At 38.9% G+C, this 24678-nt stretch overlaps 2 protein-coding genes across 4 annotated transcripts; both read right to left on the minus strand.

Annotated features, from left to right (window-relative positions):
• Nucleotides 1-1305: 1305 nt before the first annotated feature.
• tal2 (T-cell acute lymphocytic leukemia 2) lies at nucleotides 1306-6391 on the minus strand. Of its 3 annotated transcripts, none has more exons than XM_051423382.1 (3): nucleotides 6128-6391; nucleotides 2914-3031; nucleotides 1306-2135 (listed from the first exon to the last, which is right to left on the minus strand). In XM_051423382.1, the coding sequence occupies exon 3, from the start codon at nucleotides 2119-2121 to the stop codon at nucleotides 1783-1785; it is 339 nt and encodes a 112-aa protein (XP_051279342.1). In that variant the 5' UTR covers nucleotides 2122-2135; nucleotides 2914-3031; nucleotides 6128-6391; the 3' UTR covers nucleotides 1306-1782. The 3 variants fall into 3 exon arrangements, with proteins under 3 accessions (XP_051279342.1, XP_051279341.1, XP_051279340.1); XM_051423381.1 differs by lacking the exon at nucleotides 6128-6391 and adding an exon at nucleotides 5942-6092; XM_051423380.1 differs by lacking the exon at nucleotides 6128-6391 and having other exon boundaries at nucleotides 2914-3139.
• Nucleotides 6392-6880: 489 nt separating this feature from the next.
• On the minus strand, nucleotides 6881-22895 carry LOC127376155 (protein shortage in chiasmata 1 ortholog). The gene is made up of 27 exons (XM_051422797.1): nucleotides 22846-22895; nucleotides 20967-21042; nucleotides 20733-20862; nucleotides 19511-19601; nucleotides 19227-19417; nucleotides 18962-19121; nucleotides 18718-18823; nucleotides 18498-18639; nucleotides 18327-18416; nucleotides 18076-18205; nucleotides 17705-17799; nucleotides 15451-15696; nucleotides 14407-14895; nucleotides 13254-13448; nucleotides 13030-13122; nucleotides 12502-12683; nucleotides 12227-12299; nucleotides 11909-11978; nucleotides 11373-11548; nucleotides 11180-11282; nucleotides 10134-10245; nucleotides 9859-9980; nucleotides 9590-9677; nucleotides 9314-9445; nucleotides 8992-9141; nucleotides 7544-8303; nucleotides 6881-7242 (listed from the first exon to the last, which is right to left on the minus strand). Exons 1-27 carry the CDS (start codon nucleotides 22893-22895, stop codon nucleotides 7157-7159), a joined length of 4338 nt encoding a protein of 1445 aa, XP_051278757.1. The 3' UTR covers nucleotides 6881-7156.
• Nucleotides 22896-24678: the final 1783 nt, after the last annotated feature.

Below are 24678 nucleotides of genomic sequence, written 5' to 3' on the forward strand. Positions count from 1 at the left end.
TATTATAAACTTAGTTTTGGACTGTTAGTCCTACAAAGCAAGTGATTTGAAGACATCACTTTGAATTCTGGGGGATTAAAATGTGCATTTTACACTATTTTCTGACATTTAATAGTCATTTAATAGACTAAACAATTCATCAGTTAATTGAAAAAAAAGATTGATTATTCAATAATGAAAACAGGAATGAATTGGTGGGTTGTGTCATTTCTGTTGGCCTGTTTCATGTAGTTCCTGCCTTTTATACTCAGTAGTTACCATTTGCAGCAACAAAGTGACACTTTCCTTAAGAAAACCACATCTACACGCTGGTCAACTGGACAGTGTTTTGACTCCAGAATGACCTCCGACCCCAGGGTCGCAAGTTAAGCTGTCACTTTCAGCGCTTCTTTCTCAGGCCTCTGGTCAGTGGACAGAGAGCAGAGGTCAGCTTTGTGTCCACACGGTCATCACAGGACCTGCAGACAAATGTTTCTGGGCTTCTTGAGCACGGACAAAGAGGCAGCAGCTCTACTCTTAACTTCAGATCAGTTGTGTCTTACGCAATGTGAAACCATTTCAGGGGAGTCTTAACAGTGTGGCCCAATTCCACATGCAAATTATCTCAGCATACTGTTTTTGCAGTTGGTATACAAAAAAATCAGCATACTAAACTGCTTAATGCTAACAGGAAATTATACAATATGTGGTGATGCGTATCAGTCAAACTGCGACCGAAATGCCAAGTTATTTGATTTTTTTCTGCTTTCCTGGAGCTGTTTTATCACAGTTTGTCTTATTATTTTTTTTCTAAACTCATAAATTCTAAAATGTTTAAGAGCGACAAATGATTTTTGTAAAAAAAGATTCAGATAGTGTTTTTTATTAACAAATCATTTATTAAATAAATAGTTCAAATAAATAACATACTGTATATTCACAAGCAAACCAAAATAAGTTACAAAAGAGGTATCGGAAGATAATTAGCACACTCTTTACAGCAGACAATCAATTCATAATCTTTGGCTATATGACATGCATATTTTACAGAAACTCAAACGAAAACACATTCAAATAAGAAGATGTTTGTGTGGTGAAGCGCGTAATTACTGAAAGAGGATTGTCAGTTTTGCCAAAATTCCTCAGCCCAATCCTCAATAGTCAGAAATCAACAAATACTGAACATTGTTGTTTAAAAAGAGGCGAGAAACAGGAAAAGTCTTTCTCAAAACAAATTCTTCTGAAGTCACATAACCTTGATAAATAAAAGTAAAGGTCAGATTTAGTCTTCTCGAGAAAAAAAAAAAACAGCATGTCGATAAAAAAAGTGCCCTTGGCTATTTTGAGACGATTGCAGTCTGGAGAATTGGCTGAGCCATTATCTATTCAAATGCTTTGCTGAATCTATCGCTTGAAATGAGAAATTCCTTAATCCCCCTCCATTTTCCTCATCGGCAAAAACACCCTCTCACTGCAAAACTAAATTAGTTCCAGGCGGCCGGCAACAAGGAATATTAACATGAAGACATGATGGGAATATTGTACATCCAGGTTTTACACATCCATGCAAAATACAAATTTAATTTCACCCGCAAATTATATTTCAACACTGATCAGCACGGAGGCTGTGCCGACATGTTCTGCCGCATATCGCAGCTTCTGCATTGAACACGTGTCACACACAGGTGACAAATGCAGAGACAAAAATGAGTCTTGAGGAAGGACAAAATCAGTTTTTAAACCCAGGATAAGGGGTCCACTCAAGAGGTTTATTTTTTTTTTTTGTATTTTGTGGATGTGTTTCTACCAGGCCTCTGAGCTGTCGCAGCTGGATCCAGGTGACGGGACTTCTGTGTCACTGGTCATGGCCCAGGGGTGTGGAGGGGAGTGCAGTTGCTCCATGTTTCCTCTGAGGAAGGTGAGCAGCGCGGTGGGGGAGTGGCTGGCCGGCTGACCGCTCTGGCTCTCCAGCAGCTGTACCAGGAAGTTGATGTAGCGCATGGCCAGACGCAGGATCTCGTTCTTGCTCAGCTTCTTCTCCGGAGGATGGGTGGGGATTAGCTTACGGAGCTCGGCGAAGGCAGTGTTGACGTTGTGCTGGCGCCAGCGCTCCCTCGTGTTCGTGAACACCTTCCTGGTCATGGTGCTGAGCAGAGCTGCAACCATTAGTTGATTAAATGATTAGTTTATTGACAGAAAGTTCATCAGCAACTGTTTTGGTAATGAAGATTTTATGCTTGTTTTTATCATTCGTGATAATAAACTGAATATATATTTAGGTTTTTGACTCTTGGTTGGACAAAACAAGACATGAAGACTGGGAACTTGAAATGGACAAAACAATTAATTGAAATGAATTTGCAGTGCTGCTGCGCATGTTTTATGATACACTACAATCTAGCTGTAAACAGATATTTCATATGTCAACATCTCTTCCTGTGTGTACCCCTGAGTGGAGGCTGGTGTATAAACAGATAATTAACACAGTAAAACACTGGTGTGATCATATAAAACATGTTTTCATAAGAGAGGTTATAACTGTTGGCAAATACTGAAAATTGCAATGCATGTTAACTACATTATGTATCAAAGACCATTTATTAAATGGCTATATTGTGCTATTAAATTCAAATTTGCTGCATTACAGTGTTACCAGATTTGTTTTTAAGAGACTTTCTGGTTAAATAAAGGCTTTGTCACAACAACAAAAAATCTAAAATTATCATTATAAACAGATAATTTGAAATTCCACTTCATTCAGACTCTGATATAAATGCACATCATTTATGTACCCTTACACTATAGCTGCAAGAAAAGAGTACACAGTATCCTCTTGCATTACATTCTCTCGCTGATTAATTATTTACTTGACCAAAGCGGAGACATGTGGCCTCAAGGGGAACACAATCCTTCAGCATACAACGCATTTCTCACCTGTATGTGTGTAGAAATGTGCAAATCTCAGAGTGGTCCTCTGCAGAGCATCAGTTGTCCAGGCGTCCGGCGTGAATGTCCACTCAGTTATGTCTTCTCATGTTCGCTGAGAGAGATCCTTTTGAGCGAGAGGGAAGGAGAGAGTGAAAGAGAGAGAGAGTATAAGGGAGGGAGGGATGGGGAACAGAGAGAGAGAGAGAGAGTAGGGGTAAGACTGCTGCATGCTCGCATCCCACATTTTATAGCAGGTTGAACCCTATTGTGTGACGTGTGCTGTCGTACAGCCCCTGGCATTGTGTGAGGTTGGTCTTAATACACCCCCCCTCCCCCCCGCCCCCCCTCTCTTCTATCATTTAGAACCAATGCAGGTGGCTTTATGATGATATTGTCCATAAATCATCCCTTTAAATGATTTTCATAGGTGTTTCTGTGCAACATTTGAAGGGATTCTGGGTGCTTTTTTTGGCAGCTCTGAACAGCCTTTTAAGTGACTATTTGTGCTGCTTTTATGATTCATTGCTCATTTAATCCTTGAAGGTTTGCACTAAAGGTGACAAATAAATTCCCATTGAAGGGAAACTGAGACGTTCATCTCTCTGATCCTTCTCTTACTGCTGTGGACACTTGTTCCTTTCTGTTTCTCTGACATTAGGCATGGACAACCCACCTTCCCCTCCACTGTGGAAAAGACCTTGATATCACTGCCTGCTCTGCCATTGAATTCAGCCTGATTGGGCCACAAAAGGTAAAAATACCATATCCAGATTGACAGTCGAACAATATGGGTTTTGTTATGACTATGGTAATCTTGTTGAGCCATTCCAAGGGGCCACACATAAATTATAGAGGAAACAGGGAGAGCACAACGTCTTGACTCACCTCTCTCCAACCACTCCTCACTCCTCTCTCCCCCCTCTTTCTGCCTCCCACTTTCAACCTCCGTTCAGATAAAAAAAACAAGTCTAGTTTAACCAATTGTCACTGTTCTTTTTACACCCTTCAAGTGTTGTTTCAAAGACGCAGCCTTCCATAAAAGTCTCTGTGTGGAGTAGGAATTTACATAATCCGATTAGGGGCTGGGATTAGCCCGGGGCCTGGAGAACAGGCCCGATGGGGGCCGTTTTCTGAATCGGCCATTCATGGGCCCTGCTGCACGTCCAAGAGCCTGCACCTGCAGGCCAGGCGCCACCGCTCTCTGGCTCCATCCAGCCTCCACTGCAGGCTTGAAGGTCTGCAGACACACTCACTGAAGGACATTTTGGCCAGTTCATCACACAGACTAGGCCAGGTGAAGATTATACCTGATTTGTTGTAATTTATTTGTAAGGCAGGTTGCGGCTGAAGGCTAAATAAGCACGACAAGCTACAATTTGAAGCCACTTGTGGAATTAATTGCGTTGAATTAAGTGTAACATTTGATATGTAAGCACACAGGGTGAGTTCCATGAGGTCCAGTCTGGCAGCAAAGGGCTTAAATAACAAACTGCAGACTTAGTTGTGTTTATTATTGTATTTACACACTGCGTGTTTTATTAGTTCATACATTTTTACATGTGTAGAAAATTCCTGCACACAGAGTTGGTGCTGCAGCTTTATTAGCACTACAACAAGTAGTCGAATAATCAATTAGTCAATAGACAGAAAATCTGCAATTATTTTGATAAACAAGTATTTTTTTTGTCATTTTTCAAGCATAAATGCAGAATAATAATTGCTTCCAGGTTATGAGCTGTGAAGGCTTGCTTTGACTTTTAACCAATAAACTGATGACTAAAAAAAAAGATGAATCCATAATTAAGTTAAGAAGGTTAATCCATAATGACAATAATCTTTCAGTTTGTTTGTTGATTTGATGGCATTTCCCATAAAAAGCGTTTATCTGATTTTTAATATCTTTGGGTTTTGGAGTTTTGCTTAACTTAAAATAAACCATCTGAACAAATCTCGTTGAGCTGTGGGAAACTATACTGGGTGTTTTTCAGTTTATAGCCAAAATGATTAATCGAGAAAATAAATTATTGTCAGATTAATCATTGAACATAATAGAAAATAAAGAGAAACACCTTTAATAAGCCAGTAAACTGATTACTTTACTGGCCTCACTGGTGGCCCTTGCCAGCTTACGCCTGTATTTACTGTTCAGGTTACCGCACCAGCAGCACATTGGATCTAGACTTGTGCAAGATGTTCTTAGACCAATCATTGGTTCACAAATAATTATCAACTGCCCAATTATCAAAAGTTGGCACCTTTTTAAATAAAGAAAGTAAATATGGTTTTAATTTTTACTATAATGATCACTCTTAAGTTGCTCTCTTACTTTGAAATCATTGTTTGCAAATTAAGTAACAGTTCATTAACATACAATTTACTAGCAGATTAAATGGTGAGAACAAACAGTAATACCTGACTTGATATTGTTATAAAAAAATAATTTTAACAATAAAAATAAATAATAATAAACTTTCTTAATCATAGTCTGTAACATAGGTACAGTATAGGTCTGTCCATACTTTGTATATCGGGAAGATACATAAAAACACATATTACTACTTATTAGGTTAATACTGACTAGTAATTGCTGCCTTGTAGGATTTGGTGGGGGGAGTCAATGTGACTTGAATACTGACTAATGACTATGCACAGTGCCTTATTCCTCATTACCTCATCTTATTAACATCTTGCAGCGATGGTTATTGTGTCAAAATACTCCTTCAGGGATGTGTAATTTTTTTTAATCAGCGGTTTAAGCAAACAAATGTGCACCTTAAGTCACCGGAAACCCCCCTTCTGCTGGAGTTCTGGGATTTATTTGCAGCGAAGAGGAAACACACAGGTGACTGTTAACTGCTGCCTGTGATAAAAGATAACAGCTGTGTGACCTTTACAGCTGCAGTCGGAGTAGGATCCAAATCTAAAGGATGGCTTTAAACAGCCTGTTAATTCCCACAATATCTCTCCTGCCCCATTCAATCCAGGGCTAAAGTATAGTCAGGGGCAATTACTGCACCATTACGCTGCTATTTACCTAGCCTTCATATGGGGAATCCTTTGACCATCCTGCCACCACAGCTTTTGTTCCGGTGCCATTAAAAAAACAAACCATTTAGTGTGTCTCTTTTGTTTGTCCACTGCCTGTTAGAAGGCAGAGGCCTGAGAGACAGACAGACAGAAAGAGAGAAAGAGAGAGATGTTAAAAAAAACAAAAAAAAACCTGGCGGGTTATTGATGGTGGCTAGCCAGTGCTGGATATGGCTGTCCAGAGGCAGGGAGGCTTGGAGTCGATGTCCCCGGGGGTCGTCTTTGTCTGGGGATCATTCCTGAGGGAGCTGGCTTCACTCTGCTGGCTCGTGAAGATAAGCACTCTCTCCACATGCTGAGAGACGATGATAAGGGGATTGCTTCACTAAATGAAAAAAGAAAAAAAATAGCCCCACCATTGGAGCTGCTAAAATGAGAAGCTTTATCAGTTTAGTTGGGAAAGACCCCCGATCCCACTCCTCCAACCATAAATCACACTTTGTTTTTCACTACTGGGCATGCTCAGAATGGGGGGGGGAACAAAACCAAAACCTGCACACAGTTGTAATCTTGATATTTAGTCTTATTTTGTAAGAATAAATTGGTAACATTACTTAGAAGCAGAATGTACACATATATGTGAATTTATATGTGTTTATTAATGTGCAGCATTGTCAACAATTACAACTTATTTACAACTGTATCATATTGCCATTCATTATCTGTTTATACACCAGCATCCAGTTTTGAATGCTTAACAGGAGTTACATAGTGCATAAAATAATACGTAAAATAATAAACAATTGTATGTTTTGTTTGAATAAATTTGTCTTAAACCAAGCAATACGAAATACTATAACAATAACAAAATACTATTAAAATACTAAATTATCAGTATTTTATATTAGACTGAATTAGAATTAATTAGTTATCTCTCTCTCTCTGCTGCAATTTAAGTTGTTTAAAAATCAAATAGACTAAAGCACTGTTGCTTGTTAAATATAGAATAAACATACAAAATGTAGAATTTTTGTTTCCAAAACAGGAAACTTAACTTGCAATGGAAACCTTCTTGCACTCAAACCAGGAAAACTTAACAAGTTATTTCATCTGAATAAAAACTCTGAAGCTAAACTTGAATTATACAATTAATAACTTGAATGTAACAACGCTTTAAGGATAGATCTCGCTCTAGTCTTTACAAACAGCTCACAGGAAATGCCTAAAATAATTTAAGCCTCGTCTGTCCATCACTTCTGCCGGGCACCTTCTCATAGCTTAACCTTCCCTTCTTCAGTGGTGTCAACACTGCAAAACAAACACAAGGAAATATCTTAATCTGCTAAAGGGAGCTTCAAAAAGAGTCAGAAACATAAGCCAGGTTTCCATCCAATTGTAGAGCCAATTCTGACCAATTTTCTTGGCAATTGGCAAAAGGAAATTGCAAATGAATGGATTTTTCCACCCACTACTTCTATGTGAATATTAGGAGTTGGGTACATTAAGACAAACAGCTGGTGGCACGATGGAAATATGGAATTTATGTGTTTTATTTCATGTATTAATTTGAGGAAGGACGGAAACCACACCAGTAGCCACTATCATTCACCTGTTCCAACCAAACCTGCAGCCTCGCCGTTCCTCTTCCTCTCTTGTCCGATCCAGCATTTGGACCCATAGTTAGGTGAAACTGTCGCCGTCTCTGCAGTGCTGGTGAAGCAGTCGTTGCTGCTTTGTCCTAGACCCCACAGCATGACCCCTGTAGGAGGGCTCAGGCTGTAGGAAATGTGGTTGTGATGTGGACGCTGGGGGTCACTGTGAGCTGCGGAGTACGTGGACGTTTGACTGTTGGCTGGCTGCTGCACGATGGGGCTGTAACTGAACGTGGAGTCCAGCTTGAAAGGACTGTCCAGCTTTGTTGGAGCCCTCTGTGTCCACTCATGTTTCACTCTTTCAACAACACCCCCCAATGCTCCAGCCCTGCCTCTCCAGTCAGAAAACTCCCCTCTGCCTCTATCCTCCTCTTTCCATGGATCACTGCTGGTCCAGCTCCTCTGGAGGTGAACATCTGGGCTGCCAGAGGAAAAACTCAGGTTGATTCTGAAATCCGTATTGCCATCCTGCACCATCGAGTCTGGTTCACAGAAGCTGTGATCTGCTCCAAACAGGAAGCTGGACTTGTGGTCACTACAGAATAGTTCTGGGTGGGGGTCGATGGGGCGTCCTGGTTGTGGGTCAGGGTTCATGTCCTTGGGGTCGGCAGTGGTGGTCCAGGGGCTGTTTGGCGGGTTGTTTTTTTGGTTTGTCTGAGACTCTGGCTGGTTTGGGTCTGGGGTCAGCGTGTACAGGGAGGTGGTGTCACTGAACAGCTAAAACCAGGAAGAGAAGAGGGGCTATTAAGTGAGATTCAACTTTCCTTATTTTAAGTCTTTTGTAATGTTGGTTAGACAAATAATGCAAGTTACTTTGGGCTCTATCTAGTCAGTCTGACATTGGGTTCATGTTAGCCCATTTCTGACAGGGAATGTTTGGCCCTCACCAGTTATTAGGAAATGACATGGCTGCAGCCAACATCATTTTCAGTTGACAAGGAAATTGTGGTGGTGATTGGTTGAGTAGCAGCAGAGTTCTAAAAGTTGACTTACAACATGTGCAGCGGTGTAGATCTCTTCCACACCTGTTGCTATTTTGAATGGATGCAGCTAAGAAGCTATTCTTCCATTCTTTCCTGCCCACAAGATTTATTGGTTGACCGTTTCTTCAACCAGCTGAAATAGCCACCAATGGCCTACCCTCATTCGTTGTATTTACGACATAACCATGTGACCCACAGTTGTAGGTGTAGATACATCATTGTTTTCACAGTATGTACTTGTTTGAAAATCAGTGGCTGTATATATATCAGTATATTGATCCCAGATCTCAACCTCTTAACCTTTCAGGCCCCATACTAAGATCCCCTAACATGAAACATATTAGAGAGGCAGAAAAACCCAATGTGCAGTGCGTTTACTGCACAAGCATAGCGTTTAAACATAGTGATATATCTTGGATCACCTTGAGTACTTTCTGTGGCACCTCAGGGAGCAGCTCCTTCAGCTGAGACAGGGAGGCCCCCATGAGCCACTGGAGGGATGGTGCTCTCCTCAGCATTAGCTGACTAACCAGAGGGTTGATGCATGGGAACTGCAATAGACACTTTTCATTCTGGAGGGAAAGAAAAAATGTTAACACATACAGTTTGATTGGGGGGTAAAAATCAAAGCAATCTACATTGTTGTTAAGTTGGAGGTATTTTTGTAATAATATGAATAAAGTTGTTAACCCCTTCTTAATCAAATACTAGACCAGTCTGTGTAGCCTCCTATAGATAAATCACCTCTGAGGGAATCACGGTCAGCCAGTCTCTGTCCAGGTAGTGGGGAGGGTCCCTGTCAGTGACCATCAGGCTGTGGAAGCAGATCTGACTGATCCATTTGGCTATTTCCATCACCTCAGACACAATCAGCACCTGACAAACACAGAATGATGTGTATTGAACTTTTACCAGAGTCTGACTTGTGGTGTTTTCTGCCTTTTATGGGGTAATTTCAATTTTCATATAGCTGAAAAAGCAGTTAAGGGAAGTAAAATAAATCTATGTGTTGTGTTCTACCTTGACATCTAGATCCTCTGACTTCATGCCGAACAGCACAAGAGACGAATACACCAACACCAAGTTTCTGAAAGCTTCACTGGAAAAACTGCCATTACACAGACAGAATCAACAATTGTGAGTCTTTGTTTACAAAATGTGTGTTTATACTGTTTTAATATATGTGTGTGTGTGTGTGTGTGTGTGTGTGTGTGTGTGTGTGTGTGTGTGTGTGTGTGTGTGTGTGTGTGTGTGTGTGTGTGTGTGTGTGTGTGTGTGTGGACACTAACCCTCCTCCCTGGCTCTCTGGGCAGTGCAGGATGAGCCAACAGCAATTGTACTGCAGAGAGAGAGCGGTCAGCCTCATCACTACTCTCTCACTGGCTCGCTCCTGACACAGTTCATCCTCCTCCTGACACACGCACACACACAGAGTTGGAAAAACTGAATTAAGTACTTATTAGTAATTCCATACAATACCCAAGAATCTCAGTAGAGGGAGATAAAAACACTGAAGAGATTCTGCATTAACATGGATTTGTGTGTTTCCTTTGAAGCCTGTTACCTGAATGATGACAGCGATGCTTTCATCCACTGTGATCACACCGTAGTGATGGGTGCCTCCGAGCATCTGCAAGGATGGACAGTGGCTCCTCTCTAACACAGTTATATTAAACCTGTAGTGTAACACACATACATAAGACACATACAGAAACTTTTCACCATATGGCATTTAAATGATAGCTTTTCATCATTGGCAGGTATGGTAGAAACACATTTTTAAAAGAAGATAGATAAAAGAGATTTATTCTTAACATGTCTTCTGAAGAAATATTCTATCTGGAAGTCTACAAAAGGGTCTGGCAGGACACTCATTAACACTCATGTGGTTAATTGAGCCCGCCCTGCCGCACTGTGACAGACAGATGGATAAGATTGAAAGACTGCTATTGTGCCTTAACCCTTCAGTAAAGTTTTCTAAAAGCATGACATCTGAAGACATTACATGGACATTTGTTCACTATTTTCCTGTATTTTAAAGACTTAAATGATTAGTCGAAAAATGAATGACAATACTGAAAACAGCTGTTAGTGTCATCTTTAATAACCACTGAGAACCAGGCAGATGCAGCCAAGAGGAAGCCAAGAAAAAAACTATAGAACCTTAAGGAGATATGCATGATGAATATTTAACTTTTTTAGTATCAAAATGAATGGCTTTTTGAAAACAAAAGAAAAATGTTTTCAGTGACAATCTAAACATTTACTGTACATCAGAGCTGGATGATACAGTGAAGATCTACAGATCAGACAACCCAATTTTTTCTATATCAGTATGTTTGGTCAAATCTTAAATGGTTTCCCCTACAAAAAGGTCCAATAACATGACAATCTTGCTTTCATTCGTACTGTTATTTAATGGGTTAACATATTTAGAGCAGGTTGTCCCAGTAGATGATATTAAATACAGATCATGATGCAAGCTTGTGATCACCCCATATAGCGATTGTCTAAATAAGGAAATGCAATTGAAATCCAGGTGTTTTCCTGGATTTCTTACTAGCTGGCTATGATTTAATCAGACTTAACTAGATGAGTGTGAAAATGTACCCTGACTCGAGTGTCTGGAGCAGCAGTGGACAGTTGAGAAGCCCCTCGGTAACAAGAACATAAGGCACATTGTCCTCCAGGTCCCATGAAGCATTTTCCTTCTCTTTTGGAAAAACAAAACATTTAGAAAAAAAAAAGATATTACACATCAATGTAAAATAGTGTGAATAGGATCTATTTGTTGGCAGCTGACCAGTGTTGGAGATGATCGTGTTAAGGGTGACGTGACCAATGCTCCTCTCTCTGCAGACTGTGGCCCATGGTGACTGGCCTGGATGGTCGTACTCCACCACCAAAGAGAAACAGTCCCAGGGGAAGTCTGGGCCCATATGCTGCTCACATACCACCACACACACACTGCCGCACACGCTGGTGGAACAGGATGGGAGTGTGAAAACAACAGATTGTTCGACATAGCACATAGCAGCGTGAAATATTTCCTTTAAAACAGCAAAACAATTATCGTTCACTTCAGTACGCCAAAGCACTCTTGCACTCCTACAGTGTGTGGATACTGCCTAATGAAAGCCCAGGGGCAAAAGAAATGTCTAATTTTTGCTTTTTATATATATGTATATATGTGTATTTATCTGTATGTATTTTTATTGAAGTCAAGCTATGAAATAACCACCAACAAATCTGGATGTGATTTATGAGGAATATGCTGCAATATATGTGTAAATTATGCGATGAAAACAAAAACACTGATTAACAACTGTACATTTTTACCTGCTGACCACACTGGCACCATTCAATTTTATCTTGTCCTCATCTGGACAAACTGCAGTTACAGCATCACCTGAGACAACAAAAACATAAAAATACTTAAACTGTATGACACATTCACGATCATGTGTTTGTATTATTGTTACAAGGAATATTACTTTTGCTTTGGCTTGTGATTGTTGAGTTTGTGTCCCAAAATTGCAAATGAAAAGTCACTTTTTAATTAACCTGTTTGTATTTAGCTTGTTTCCACAGTTGTGTTTAGTTAATTAGCAGTGCTGTTGATAGTGAAATGACTGAAAGAGATCAAGGGATGCTCACCAGTCACTTGGCTCAAGCTGTTTATGATTATGGATTTGCTGTCATCAGAATCAGCTGATATTATGACAAGAATCTACAGAAAGACAAATCAACCAGGATCATTGCACATTTCACAAATAAACACTGAAGTATGATCATTATCATTAATAATTTGTAGAACAGTGTATCGCACTTGCTATCATACTGTAGTTCAATATTTCCACATTTTAAAACCCAAAATGTGACAATTAATGCAAACCAAAAAACAACAGTTTTCTCTCAATGTGTACACTGACTTTCTCCATTGTGTTCTGTCCTTTTCTGCTGCGCAGCCATGCAGCCAGCAGCTGCTGCAGCTCCAGCAGTTTGAGGTTGGACTCCTGGTTCTTGTCCCTGAGGTACAGGATGATCTGCAGCCTCTTCACTAGCTGCCTTAGACTCTGCTCTGCACACGCCTCAGATGCCTTGGTCAGGTACTCTTTAGTAAATAAGGTAAGGCAGTAAATGTCACAATGTGGTATATGTCAGGGGTTGGAAAACGCATACTGATGGATCACAAAAACATTACTTCAAAGCTGAAGTTAAAAGGCCCTGAAAACCTATAGTCCCATTCATATGAGAATATAGGTTTTCAGGGTCTTATGGGGTCTTCATCTTCCAAAATCACGTTTCTGTCGAAACAGTTTTGGTTTATTTACATGAAATATTTTAAGAGAGTTTTAAGAGATTTGAATGGTAAGCTAGATGATAACTAAGGGTGTTTTTTTTGTATTAAGTAATAATAGTTAATTTAACAGTGAGCAGTAATAGTAAAGTTGACTGACCTAATGCAGTACCGAGGCCACACTTCAGAAGCAGCTCCTTGAATGTCACCAGCATATGAATCAGAGCCGCCTGGTTGAAAAGCCGTTCCTGATCTGCATACAGCACAACAGTGGGATTTTACACATTTCTAAACGTAGATTTACTGAATTAATATCTCAGTACTACAATATAAGAAATAAGGTTATACAAATGTGTTTCTGCATTATAAAATTACATTTTATACCTTTGACCAGCCCTGTGCTCTGTGCATGTGTCCTGCAGAGCGCCTTCTCCTGCTGCTTGAGGAGGAAGTGTGTTTGGTCTGGGGTCAGGCAGCTGAAGTCTCCCCACACTGGGAAGTTGAGCCCCAGCTGTCGGACAGAGCTCAAACAAGGCTGAGCGAAGGCCAGCAGCTCACAGTAGGCACGCTGCTGGCTGTCTGTAAGGCAGCACACACACAAAAAAACATTTTCTGAAACATCTTTTCTCCAACAAGAACAACTTAAGTCACATGTTTTTGGTATATTTGAACTGAAGGTGTTGTGAAAGTGTCGTACCAGTAGCTCTGACTTTTACTACTCTGCTGTCCTGTCTTTCCTGGGGAATTGACTGACTGAAAGGATGAATGATGAGTTGGCCCGTTGACTGAAAAGCTTCTTTCTGCTCTCCGGTAACATTTCCTGACACACTGCACACACTGTATGCTGGCCTCCTGTCTGATCTTTGCACCTGCTCTGGAGGCGGCTGCAGCTCAGGTGGTGTTTGTTGGTCCACCTGTGGCGCTGATACAAAGAGGATGAGATGACATTAGTGTGTGACATGAACAAGTCATTAGACCACGAGTACAGTGATGTAAGTTAGGTATCAAAGTGAAGTATCTTGAGTAATTACTGACATTATTGATTAATCTTCAGAACATTTTCTCAATTTATCTATTTATCTTTGGGCTTCAAATGTAAGTAAGCTCCTGAAACCCAAAACAGTCCAAAACCCAAACAGTTTTACTACTAGAACCAAAAACAAAATATTAACATGAAAAAACATTTTTACTTAAATATAACTATAAATTGATCACCAAAATACTTGCTTATTAATTTTAATTTTAGAAATCAACTAACAGTTTAATTGATTAATCATTTAATCTGTGTTATTAATCATTTTCATGATTCCTCTTCTTAATATGACCACTAGGCGGCACCAAAGTTAACAAACAATCAAATCCTACATAGTCAGTAGCATTCCTGTTTATTAACATTGTAGGCTCAAGCTGAAGATCAGTTTTACTAATACGTGACATGCATACAAAAAAAAAATCTGTTATCTGTTATATAAGCTGATGAAAATCATCTTCAGGCTTAATAAGGTGAACAGCTTTATTAAGTCATTTCACAGTCTACCTGGCTGAGTGCTGGCTGAGCTCTGAGGTGTTCCAGTAGCTGGAGCTCTCTGCTGAGATCTCAGTATAATGAAGGTGGACAGAGGGTCCAGGTCCTTCTCTGGTGGACGTCTCGTATTCAGCAGACTGCTGTGATTGTCTCTAATATTCAGTCTGGAGGACGCAGCCTGCTCAGGAGTGTGGGTACTCTGCTCTGTCTTACACTCGTCTCTACCTGTGTTGATGTCGTCCTTACAAACAGAAAATGTGGCTGCAACTTCTGTCCTGCTCTTGTCTGGATATTCCTCTTTAATGGTAGCAGCAGGTTTTACTTCCTTATTGTTTGTACTGACAGTGTGCATCAGGAAGGTATTCACATCAACAACTGTTTCTCTTTGAAGAAGACCGTCATCTTCAGTAGCTTCAGCATGCAAAGCAATAGCTTTAGATTTCTTCAGGTCAGGTGACTGAGTTTTGTTTGTAGGATTCATCAGGATGGATCTGACTGTGACTGAGACCAGAAAGTATGAGGAAAAAAACACAAATGTGTGTCATAAATCTGCTGCAACACTCTCTAAAACAGTAAGACTGGTTTGAAGCAAAACATACAAAGCAATAAGCTATTTGGGCTGTTGATTAATCAACTTATTGTTGAGGCTCTAAAATGTCAGAAAATAGTGCATCCAATTGCCTAAAGCCATACTGTTTATGTATTAAAGTTTGTTTTATCCGACCATCACCCCAAAACCCAAACATACTCAGTTTACTCTCCTATATAACGAAAAAATACTAAAATAAAAGCTGTAACCTGTATATTTCTGGCATGTCTGCTTATAAAATTACCTGACCAATTAACTGATTATTAAATTTGTCAATGAATTCTTTTGTCCATTAAATAAGTAATTCATTTATAAACTGTTTCAGCTCTCCTTACTATAAAAATAAATATAAGTGCAGATATTATTTATGTTTTCTTAAAATGTGTTGCCAATTAACTCTCTAATAAACCACATTTACTTCTGTCCTCTGACAAAACTGATTCAATGAAAAAAAGAAACACACTCACACTCAACATGTTCAGGTGACAGTTTTTTGAAGTCTTCTGTCTTTTCCTGCTTGGTGGAAGGAAACTCCGACTTCATGCTCTCTGTGAACTCGCGGTTGCTGCACAAAGACACCTGCAGGGCTCCTGTTCCCATGTGAGACTGAAGTTTGTCACCAACACTAACAAAGCTTTGTTTCTCCAACTTTATGACTTTCAAGGCTTCAGACATCGGCTGGAAGCTACCAGCTGTTTCACACATTTGAGGCTCTGCAAGAAAAAACTGCAGATTAGAAGTAGTAGAAGTATTTCTTAACAGTATTTCATGCAGTATTTGTCAACATTTACAAAAAAGTGCTTCAAATAATGTTTGCTGATGTTATAAATAATGCACCAGCAAATAGTGAAAAAATGCTGAAGCAAACTACCAAGGATTATCCTGAACAATGAGCTAATAAACATGCATGTGCGTATCTATGTCTAAAGTAATTAATAAAGAGGCAGTAGAAGCAGAGATCCAAAAACATGTTTTAGATCCTTCCTGCCTGGTAAATGCCCATGTCATTCAAACTCCTAACCATGGTTTGTGAAGCAGAAGAGTCTCCAAGACCAATTAGAGACTTTTGGAAAAGCTCCACCCAGAGCCACAGAAGACATGGTACATCTGTTTTCAATGGCAAGTAGTGACGGGTGGATGAAGCCTTACGAAGCTTTGGAGCTTTAAGCTCAGGAAGCACTATGACATCTGTTGGTTTGCAAAACTTACAGCAGCCCTTCAAGACTGAGACCAACAACACTACAAAAAAATACAAACTATTTTAATCTTATGTCTCTGTGTTGTTTATTAAACCTGTAATACTCTCGTGCAGAAGTGCTATAGTGCTGCAGTAAATTCAGACATTATTGTGCTACAGTAAAAATAAATGTGGTCCACAAAGTGCATACAAATATTTTTATTGACAAAAAATAACCACAGTGTAGATTAAAGCTTATCAAATACAGCCTGATGTGTATCATTTTGGGGGTCTTCCACAACAAAAAGGTTGAGAACCACTGGTCTATGGGACTGCCCAATTTTAACAGGGCTCTAGAGTGCGACCAAAATTTTTAAGAGTGCGACTTATAATTTTTCTAGGTCGCATTTCGCAAGCATATCATCTCTATGTGTTCTCCTGTGACCGAACTCACGCACTCATGGTACTAGGATCATATCGTGTTCTAAACCAATAAGAGACAGAGCTTGGACGGGTCTTTGCCTCTGATTGGCTGTGGTCCTGTTCACCGCACTAAATTGTGTGTGTTTAAAAATTGCCAAGCCCCGGTGGAACCAGAGGAGGAGACAACCGAGTCTGGGATAGAGCCCGGCTCCGAGACCCAAATTAAAAAGGTCAAAATATATTCCTTCAGACAGGACTGGCTGAAACAATTTCCCTGGCTGAGGTACAACAAAGGACGTAACGCAATGCACTGCGTGTACTGTCAGGACTGCGGTCCGAATATGGCCGGAAATAGTGCATTCGTGAGCGGGTCAACAACGTTTCGTATCCAACTTTTATTTGGAAATGTTTTATTTTGCTTGGTGTTTTAGTTTGAAATTTAGTTTCAATTTCTGCTCAGTGAAGCACTTTAAACACTTTATTTTTCTTTTTATATATACTTGTGCTTCAAATAAAGACAAACATTTCTCTACACCTTATTCTTGTTTAAAAATCATTCACATTATATCAAAGTTATGGAGAGCGATAAAAAGGTGACCTTATGGCGTTAAAGGTGACGCAATGAAAGATTTGGGTGCACCTACATTTTGTGCTGGTGCACCTAAAAAAAAAAAAAAAAAAGTTAGGCGCACCAGTGCAACCAATGCAAAAAGTTAGTCTGGAGCCCTGATATATATATTATTATATTAATGTCTTTCTGGTTAGAGGTTTTGGATATTCTCTACAGTAAACTAAGCAACACAGATAATAAAATATCTGTCTTTTGTTTATTACAAACAAAACATACTTTAGCCAATTTAGAGAAATCCGATCTGATTTGACTAGGATTGCTCTTAAAAAACATTGATACTCAACCTTTGCGAAGATAAGGAGATCTTTTATGTTTTTAAAGGGAGAGAAATTGCACCTTATTTGTTTGTTCATTCAAGTATTTATTTGTTTAAAACTGTGTGCTTTACAAGAGGAGCATTGGAGTTTTGGTATTGTACACCCCTCACTCATGATGAATAGGTGGAATGCGCCTTTAATTGCAGAACTGTAAAACTAAACCCTGTAATTACCTGCTAACAGAAAGCCCACCACAAAGGTTGGATGCTTCTCTGCCTTCCAAAGGGCCACCTCCATCTCCTTCTGAGCTCTTGCTGACACCAAAGACCTACATGACAATCATTAATGCTACAGGAGCTTACTCACATGGCAGAACAGTAACATTAAAACAGAGAATCTGACATTTAAATTTGGTGTGGTGACTGATTTTGTTTGATAAAAAATAGTAATACAACGCCTTTCACTTATTTAACTCACAAAGCAATTTCAGTGGGTTCTTTTATTAACTTAATATTAACAACTTATGTTCAGTAACTGTGAAAATAAACTGTACCTCATCAGGTTAACAGCTGTATTAACAGTTCGGTCTGGTATCACCACTCACCGTCTGCTGAGCAGTGACAACTCTTCCTTCTGGAGTTTACACGTGGACAGACAGATTTGGGTTTCACTGGTTTTGGGATTCGACATCAACGTCACATCCAGTTCCATTTCGGTCGGAAGCTTCACACGTCCTTAGAGGGAATTGTGGGTACAAAGTGGTAAATTTAGGTAAATCAGTGACTATAGAAAAGATTTTTGTCCAAACATGATCAACTAACAAGTCACTCTTTGTGTTTGCTCTGTAACTGTTACCTGCCAGCTCTGACTCTATCAGGCCTCCATTTGTCTTGCTGGTGTCCTCTAGTGCTTCATACTGGAAAATGTCCACTGACACTGGTACATCTGAAAAGGAAGCTGAGAGAAATTGGACTACTGTGCTACTGTGCATCTTTATTTGATCTAAAAATCTTATCTTGTCTTCACCATTATGAAGCAAATCCAGGACTGGAGGTTGCTCATCCAGCTGTTCAGGAGCAACATTTACACAACCACAAATGCTTGGAAAATCAGTCCGGTTATCTTGGCTCAAATTCATTGTGTCCACTAAAGCCGGCAACAGCAATGACTGCAGAGAAGAAAATGATCAATGTTAAAGTAATTTCATACATAAGCACATCATTCGGCATTTAACATTTTTAGTTACCTCTTCCTTCATCAGTGACTCTTTACCAAACTCCTCATGAATGTTTGCACACATATGAATGTCACTGGCTTCCACATCAGGAGGTTTTTTGTAAGAGGCACAGTGCCTGAAACAGGTTTTTACATAACACAGATCAGGAAATGAACAGGCCAGTAAAGTAACTTACTTGTCAATCATTTCTAGGACGCAACAATCACTTTGAATCACATAATTATGAAATGCACTTCAGGAGGAACATACACACCTGAACATGGCGTCCACAGCGGTATCTCCTGTTGAGCTCAGCAGAGGGTCGGCCACAGGAAGGGTCTTCAGCCTGGACAGTTTGGCTTTCAGCGTGGGTAAATGTCTCTTAAATTGTGGCAGGTAGTCAACAACCACAAGCTCTTCAGGCAGGAGGAGATCTTTGACAGAAGGAATCATTATTTGTAAGTGGTTCTCTAAGTGTCACAGTCAAAAACAGGGAATGCTGACTGACACAGATACGGCTGATGGGAAGTTTGAGTTACCTTTGTTCTTATTTCCAGGTTTCATCTGGTCAGTTGTCAACTTGAAAAAGGATTCCTGACATGGCTCATTGATCTGTGACTCTTTTAAAAGGCAAAAATACTCATCCTGGTCTAGATCCTTCAGTGAGTCAGGATTAGAGCTTGGTATCACCTCTACATCCCCTTTCACCTCACTCAGAGTCATATTAAATCTGGAATATAAAAGATTTATTTCTGAAAAACATAACACAAATAAATACTGAAATTATGACCCAAACAATAAAACATAACAAGTGTAAAATGACCTTTCTGGTGAATTAACCGGTTTCTTTTTTTCTCGCAGATCATCGAGCACAGAACCACTGACAAATAGTTTGCAGGTGGAGATCACCTTTCCTATAACGAGTGCAAAAGAAGTCAATATAGAAACAAACCCCTTGTGTTGGACCCTCTGTTGTGGCCTCTATATCTAAATAAAGACACTATTTTAATTGCATTGTGGCTGTAACAAACATGCAGTTCAACTACAGATTTACCTACGCCTTCAAGTTATCAAGGTAAAAATGTATAAAAGTAACACTGCAAAAACATAAAAAATGCATGTATTTACCAGTATGTACCACCTTTTCTCCTCTGTTTCAGTTATACAGTTTGTTTAAATGGACCAGAAGAAATTTAGTTAAGTGTGAAAAAACCATTCCAGCCTTAGCTGTTTAGTGATAGTTAGCTATCTGTTTATTCTGATACTGGAATGTCAGATGAGGACAAAAAGATTCACTAATATATCAATAAGATGTAGTTACAATACACTCAAACAGCTATGTCCTATGTGAAACTGGTGTTGGCAGGAGCAACATGCAAGAAGAAGAGCAGACATGTCACATGAAACTTTAACATAGACTGCCTTGCAAGGCAATATGAGTCAAAGGCTGATGGCTAATTTTGTAGAAAAAATGAAAAGAAACTCTAGCCAAACTTTGGAGAAACTACAACCTGATGGGAAGATGTTAAGAAACTTTGGGAAACTTTTTTGGAAGCAGTGCTTCCTCGCAGGTTATGTACTGCACTAAACTATAGTCCCATTAATTAAACACTTTATGTTATCAGTAATAAATGTTATGCTTAGGGCTATGGTTGGGTTTGGGTTTGCCAACATTAGGGATAATGTTAATGCTTTTATATGTACAAATCTGAGCAGGAAGACTCATCAGTAGAGTTGAAACGATGACTTTTACTTACTTAGCAGATAAAGAAGGTGAAGGAGTTGTGTTACCTAACTGTAATATTCCCTTTAACATTCAGACAAAACAAACTTAAGTCATATTATTGGCTTAAAACCTTAATCCATAGTGTATATATTTAAAGGGGAGTTTAAAGTAAATTTACTTTTCTCCAAAATGATGTTAGTACACAATAGACTATATATTGTGTTAAATTAAATCTAAAAAGTCATCATGACACATAAAACATGCCAAAACCAGGGCCCATGTCACCCAACATAGTGGTTATATGAGCTCAGTTGTATACCTCTGATCCACGGTGCCCTGTAGGTGACCTCAGGCAGCTTGCCATTGTGGGGGTACAGGTCACTGGTACCAGTGAAGTACGGTGTTGGCAGTGCCAGCAAGCTCATCCTTACTTTCAGACTGGTGGTGGTCTGCAATAAAGACAAAAAGAGACATGAAAGAGGGAGGCAGGACAGCAAAGCATTAAAGTGTAATGATGATATTCAGAGGTAAAATTAACAAGCCACAAACTCACCTCAAAGACATAGTCAAGAGCTTTATATCTGTTGGCAGAGAAAATCTGAGCAGGAAAACTGCTGTCGTTTTCAGACCTGTAAACATTGTAAAAAGAGTAATACAAACATAAATATGCATATTTTTAGGAAAACAATTTGATGATTACTGTGGTCTGTTTTAACACGCTAAAACAGCCTAATTGTGTGTCTAATGTCACCCTAAACAGGTTACTGTAACTACAAACCTAAAATAAGTGTGTCTATCATAATAAAGTAGGAAAAAGTACACAGATCTTTTAATGAAGTAACGTTAAAAGTAGCAATACCACAGTCTACAAAGGTATTACAGTCAAAATAGTACCAAAAGTAAAAGTATTAATTATATAGAAAGGCCCAAAATTATAATATATTACTGGATTGTAATTATTGATCGCTTGTGAATGTCTCCCCAGGATCAATAAAGTCTCATCTTAACTGATAATAATAAATAATAGTTTATTATATTGTGTATTATTACTCTGAATTTGCAAAGTAACTGGTTACTAAAGGTATTAAATTAATATAACGTTAGTAGTCAAGAGTACATAATTCCCCAGAAGCAGAAAATAGAAATATCCACTCAAAACAGAGTTTAAATACAGTACTCGAGTAAATGTACTTTGTAATTTTCCCCCACTGTCTATTACAAAATACATCTTACATGGTGATGTTAGCTAGCTGGGTTAGCTATCTCTAACAAGTAAACTAACGTATGCAAAGTTACAACTTTGTTTAGCTAGCAAAAAATATGTTCTACAGCCTTAAAAGTCATTAAATATCCTGCTACAACAAAGTTTCAACGCCACAAATAAACGAATAAAACCCGAAAAATCAGACTGTGTTGGTTAGCATCAAACTTACATAATGAGTACGTTTTATTTCGGTGTTTTTGACAGGTGAGATATCGATCAGGAGCAGAGATCGAGACAAAGATCGTTTATTGAAGATGATTCAGATGTTCGCCTCACGCATGCGCTTTGGGACGTTTTATTTTCTCGGGCAGCATCTCAGCTTGCTACTAAAAACCTGATGCCATAATTGATTTAAAGTGTATGTATACTGCAGGCTGTGTATATCAAGTAAAGACCATCATTCAGCAAAGGTTTAGTGACATACAGTGGGATTTAACTACTGTAACACATTTGAGGTATTTGTACTGTAAATGGAGTATTTCCATTTTATTCTACCTGTACTACTACATTATACTACTGTACAGCATTTTGTCAGCCAATATTGTACTTTTTAATCCATTAGCCTACATTTATTTGACAGCATTAGTTACTTTTTAATATGTCTGAAAATACACATTAACCTGAATCGGAATCCAACATATTGTATTATTAATAAAGGTGAATTCCACATGCATGTTTATAATTAAAACATGAATATAATTATTATTTAATTCTTGTATGCACAACAACAGGGTAATGTAACAATGTTTATATGTTGCTTTAGGCCCAGTTTAATATGCATCACAAGTTTATAGAATATATGTAGAAGGGGGTCTCTGCCCTGTCTCAATTAAGGGGTCCTTGGCCTGAAAAACGTTCAAGACCTCTGCTTTGAAAACACATTTATTGCTTCTTAGTGGATTTTTTTCCTGCAGGGGCATTGTGTCCTTTTCACCACAGGGAGGCGCTATTCATCAAAAGACAGTACAGAGTTGATATAGAGGATGTTGGTGGATCTGTGCAGACAACATGTGCAGGTCCCTGTCCAGGTTACCAAATCCTTAACGTGGGAAAATGTGATGAAATCAGACAGTAATGGGAGGTTCATGGGAGGTAATGTACATCAGATTTGACAGAAACTGTTGTTCAAGTGGTTTTGCTGTCTGAAAAACTGTGTGGTGACAGTTACGGTGACTCACAGTTCTTCTTTTTGAGTTTCACAAAACAACCGTTGTCCATGCTTGTAATCTTGTGTGTGACGTCATGGGACACTCTTCAGTGACGGTCAGTAACTGACTCTTAACGGCCTGTGAGAAACGTCTATATTTGTATTTTACAAGTTTGTCATCAAGGTGACAAAAAGAATATAATTCACTGTCAATGCTGGTATGTCGACGAGGCAGCAGTTTAAGACTTAGAAACAATCCGTGACATACTTCTTTACTCTATTCTAAACTTTTCCCTCTGGAGCGACAAGCTATGTAATATTCACACTGACATGAAACTGCACTTAATTAACACTAACATAAGCTGAATTTTCTCTCTTTATCCAAGTAAGTAAGTTTTTTCTACAGCACCTTCCAAAAGAGTTGCGAGATTTTCAGGGACAGAAATACAAAAAAGAAAAGGAAAATCAAACACTTTTAGTGTAAGTTGCACAGTCAGCGTTTTAAAAGCTTTTTATTATATAACAAAGAGTAAAAGCTGATCTAATACTCAAAGCGAGTTGGTTCCAGTGTTTGAGCTAAAACAGTAAAAGCATGATCCTGCTTTATCTTTAGTCTGGACCATGCGAAGTAAGCAGTTAAAATATCAGAAAATATATGCCAAACCATGGAGGTTCAAGGCTCAATTTATTCATTCATAACATGGAAAAACCCCACCCTGAAAAACATCAAAACAGCTGCATAAAAACAAACTTGGATTACTATTACACTGGACCTGTATCTGGAAATATTCATACAGTATCCAGACCTAAATGTCATCATATCATATCATATCATATCATATCATATGAAAATAAAAATAAATCTTCGGCATCCTGTCTGTACGTAACGTATCACAACCTTGGATAGTGCTGTATTTTTGTGCATTTATTCCAGTGTTTAAAGTGATTAAAATGATTGTTTACATCCCCCTTATGAGAGGTTTTAAAGAGTAATCACCTGAATCTGAAGTTATTCAGACGGGACTGGGGAGAGTTTCTGTTTCCAGTGTTTATCAGAAGTCTTGCTGCTGCATTTGGCACCAAATGTAGACGTTGAGGCAAGTAAATAAATAATTCCAGCAGCCAAGACAAGAGAAAATAAAGGTGTACATGAATTGTTCAACTATGTTTTTTGGGAGTTGTTTGAGTTTAGCAATATGTCTGCCAGACTGAACACGGCTCTTAATGTACTGATTGTAGTTGAGGTATGGATAAAAAAACAACTAAGTTTTAAAGGAGAGGTTTTAATTTTTTTTTTTATCTCAGGAGCCCACAAGAACACTGAAACATGTTATTCTGGCTGTAACTATTCCTCCTCTCTTTGATGGCTATTAAAAGATCCCTTCAAAATGTACTTTCAGTGGAAATGGGACAGTCTGTGTGTGTATCTGAAGCTAATATGAGATTTCAACAGGAGTTTGTCAAATCAAATCTAAAGATACATTCTTTATAGTGTGAAACTCCTGCTTACTGTCCCTCCATCTGGGGATTTATTAAAATATAAAAGAGGCATATGATTGGAGCATATACACAAGAATTGTCCTGCTCAGACTGCTGAGGCTTCAGATTGAATTCATATAAACTTTTAAATACTTTGACTAGATTTTGTCACCCATCACTTCACTGAAATTATCTTTTTAATGACCAGTATGAACAGGACAAATGGTTACAGCAAGCACAACCTGCTTTAATGTTCATATTGGCACCAGACTATTGTTTTTAAGACAAACACAACAATACAATCTGCAACAGTTGTCATTTCAGCCAGCAAAATCAACTGTCACAGGCTAAAAATACCTATTTTCTTCCTCTCTC

The sequence above is a fragment of the Dicentrarchus labrax genome, unplaced genomic scaffold (genome assembly GCF_905237075.1).
Source record: "Dicentrarchus labrax unplaced genomic scaffold, dlabrax2021, whole genome shotgun sequence".
Lineage (NCBI taxonomy): Eukaryota > Metazoa > Chordata > Actinopteri > Moronidae > Dicentrarchus > Dicentrarchus labrax.

Coding starts and splice junctions, on each gene's coding strand:
- tal2 (XM_051423382.1), bottom strand. CDS start 2,121: ATGACCAGGAAGGTGTTCACGAACACGAGGGAGCGCTGGCGCCAGCAC.
- LOC127376155 (XM_051422797.1), bottom strand. CDS start 22,895: ATGGACAACGGTTGTTTTGTGAAACTCAAAAAGAAGAACTGTGAGTCA. Junction 19,418..19,510: donor CCGGTTAATTCACCAGAAAG/GTCATTTTACAC, acceptor TTTATATTCCAG/ATTTAATATGACTCTGAGTG. Junction 19,122..19,226: donor ACCTGGAAATAAGAACAAAG/GTAACTCAAACT, acceptor CTTCTGTCAAAG/ATCTCCTCCTGCCTGAAGAG.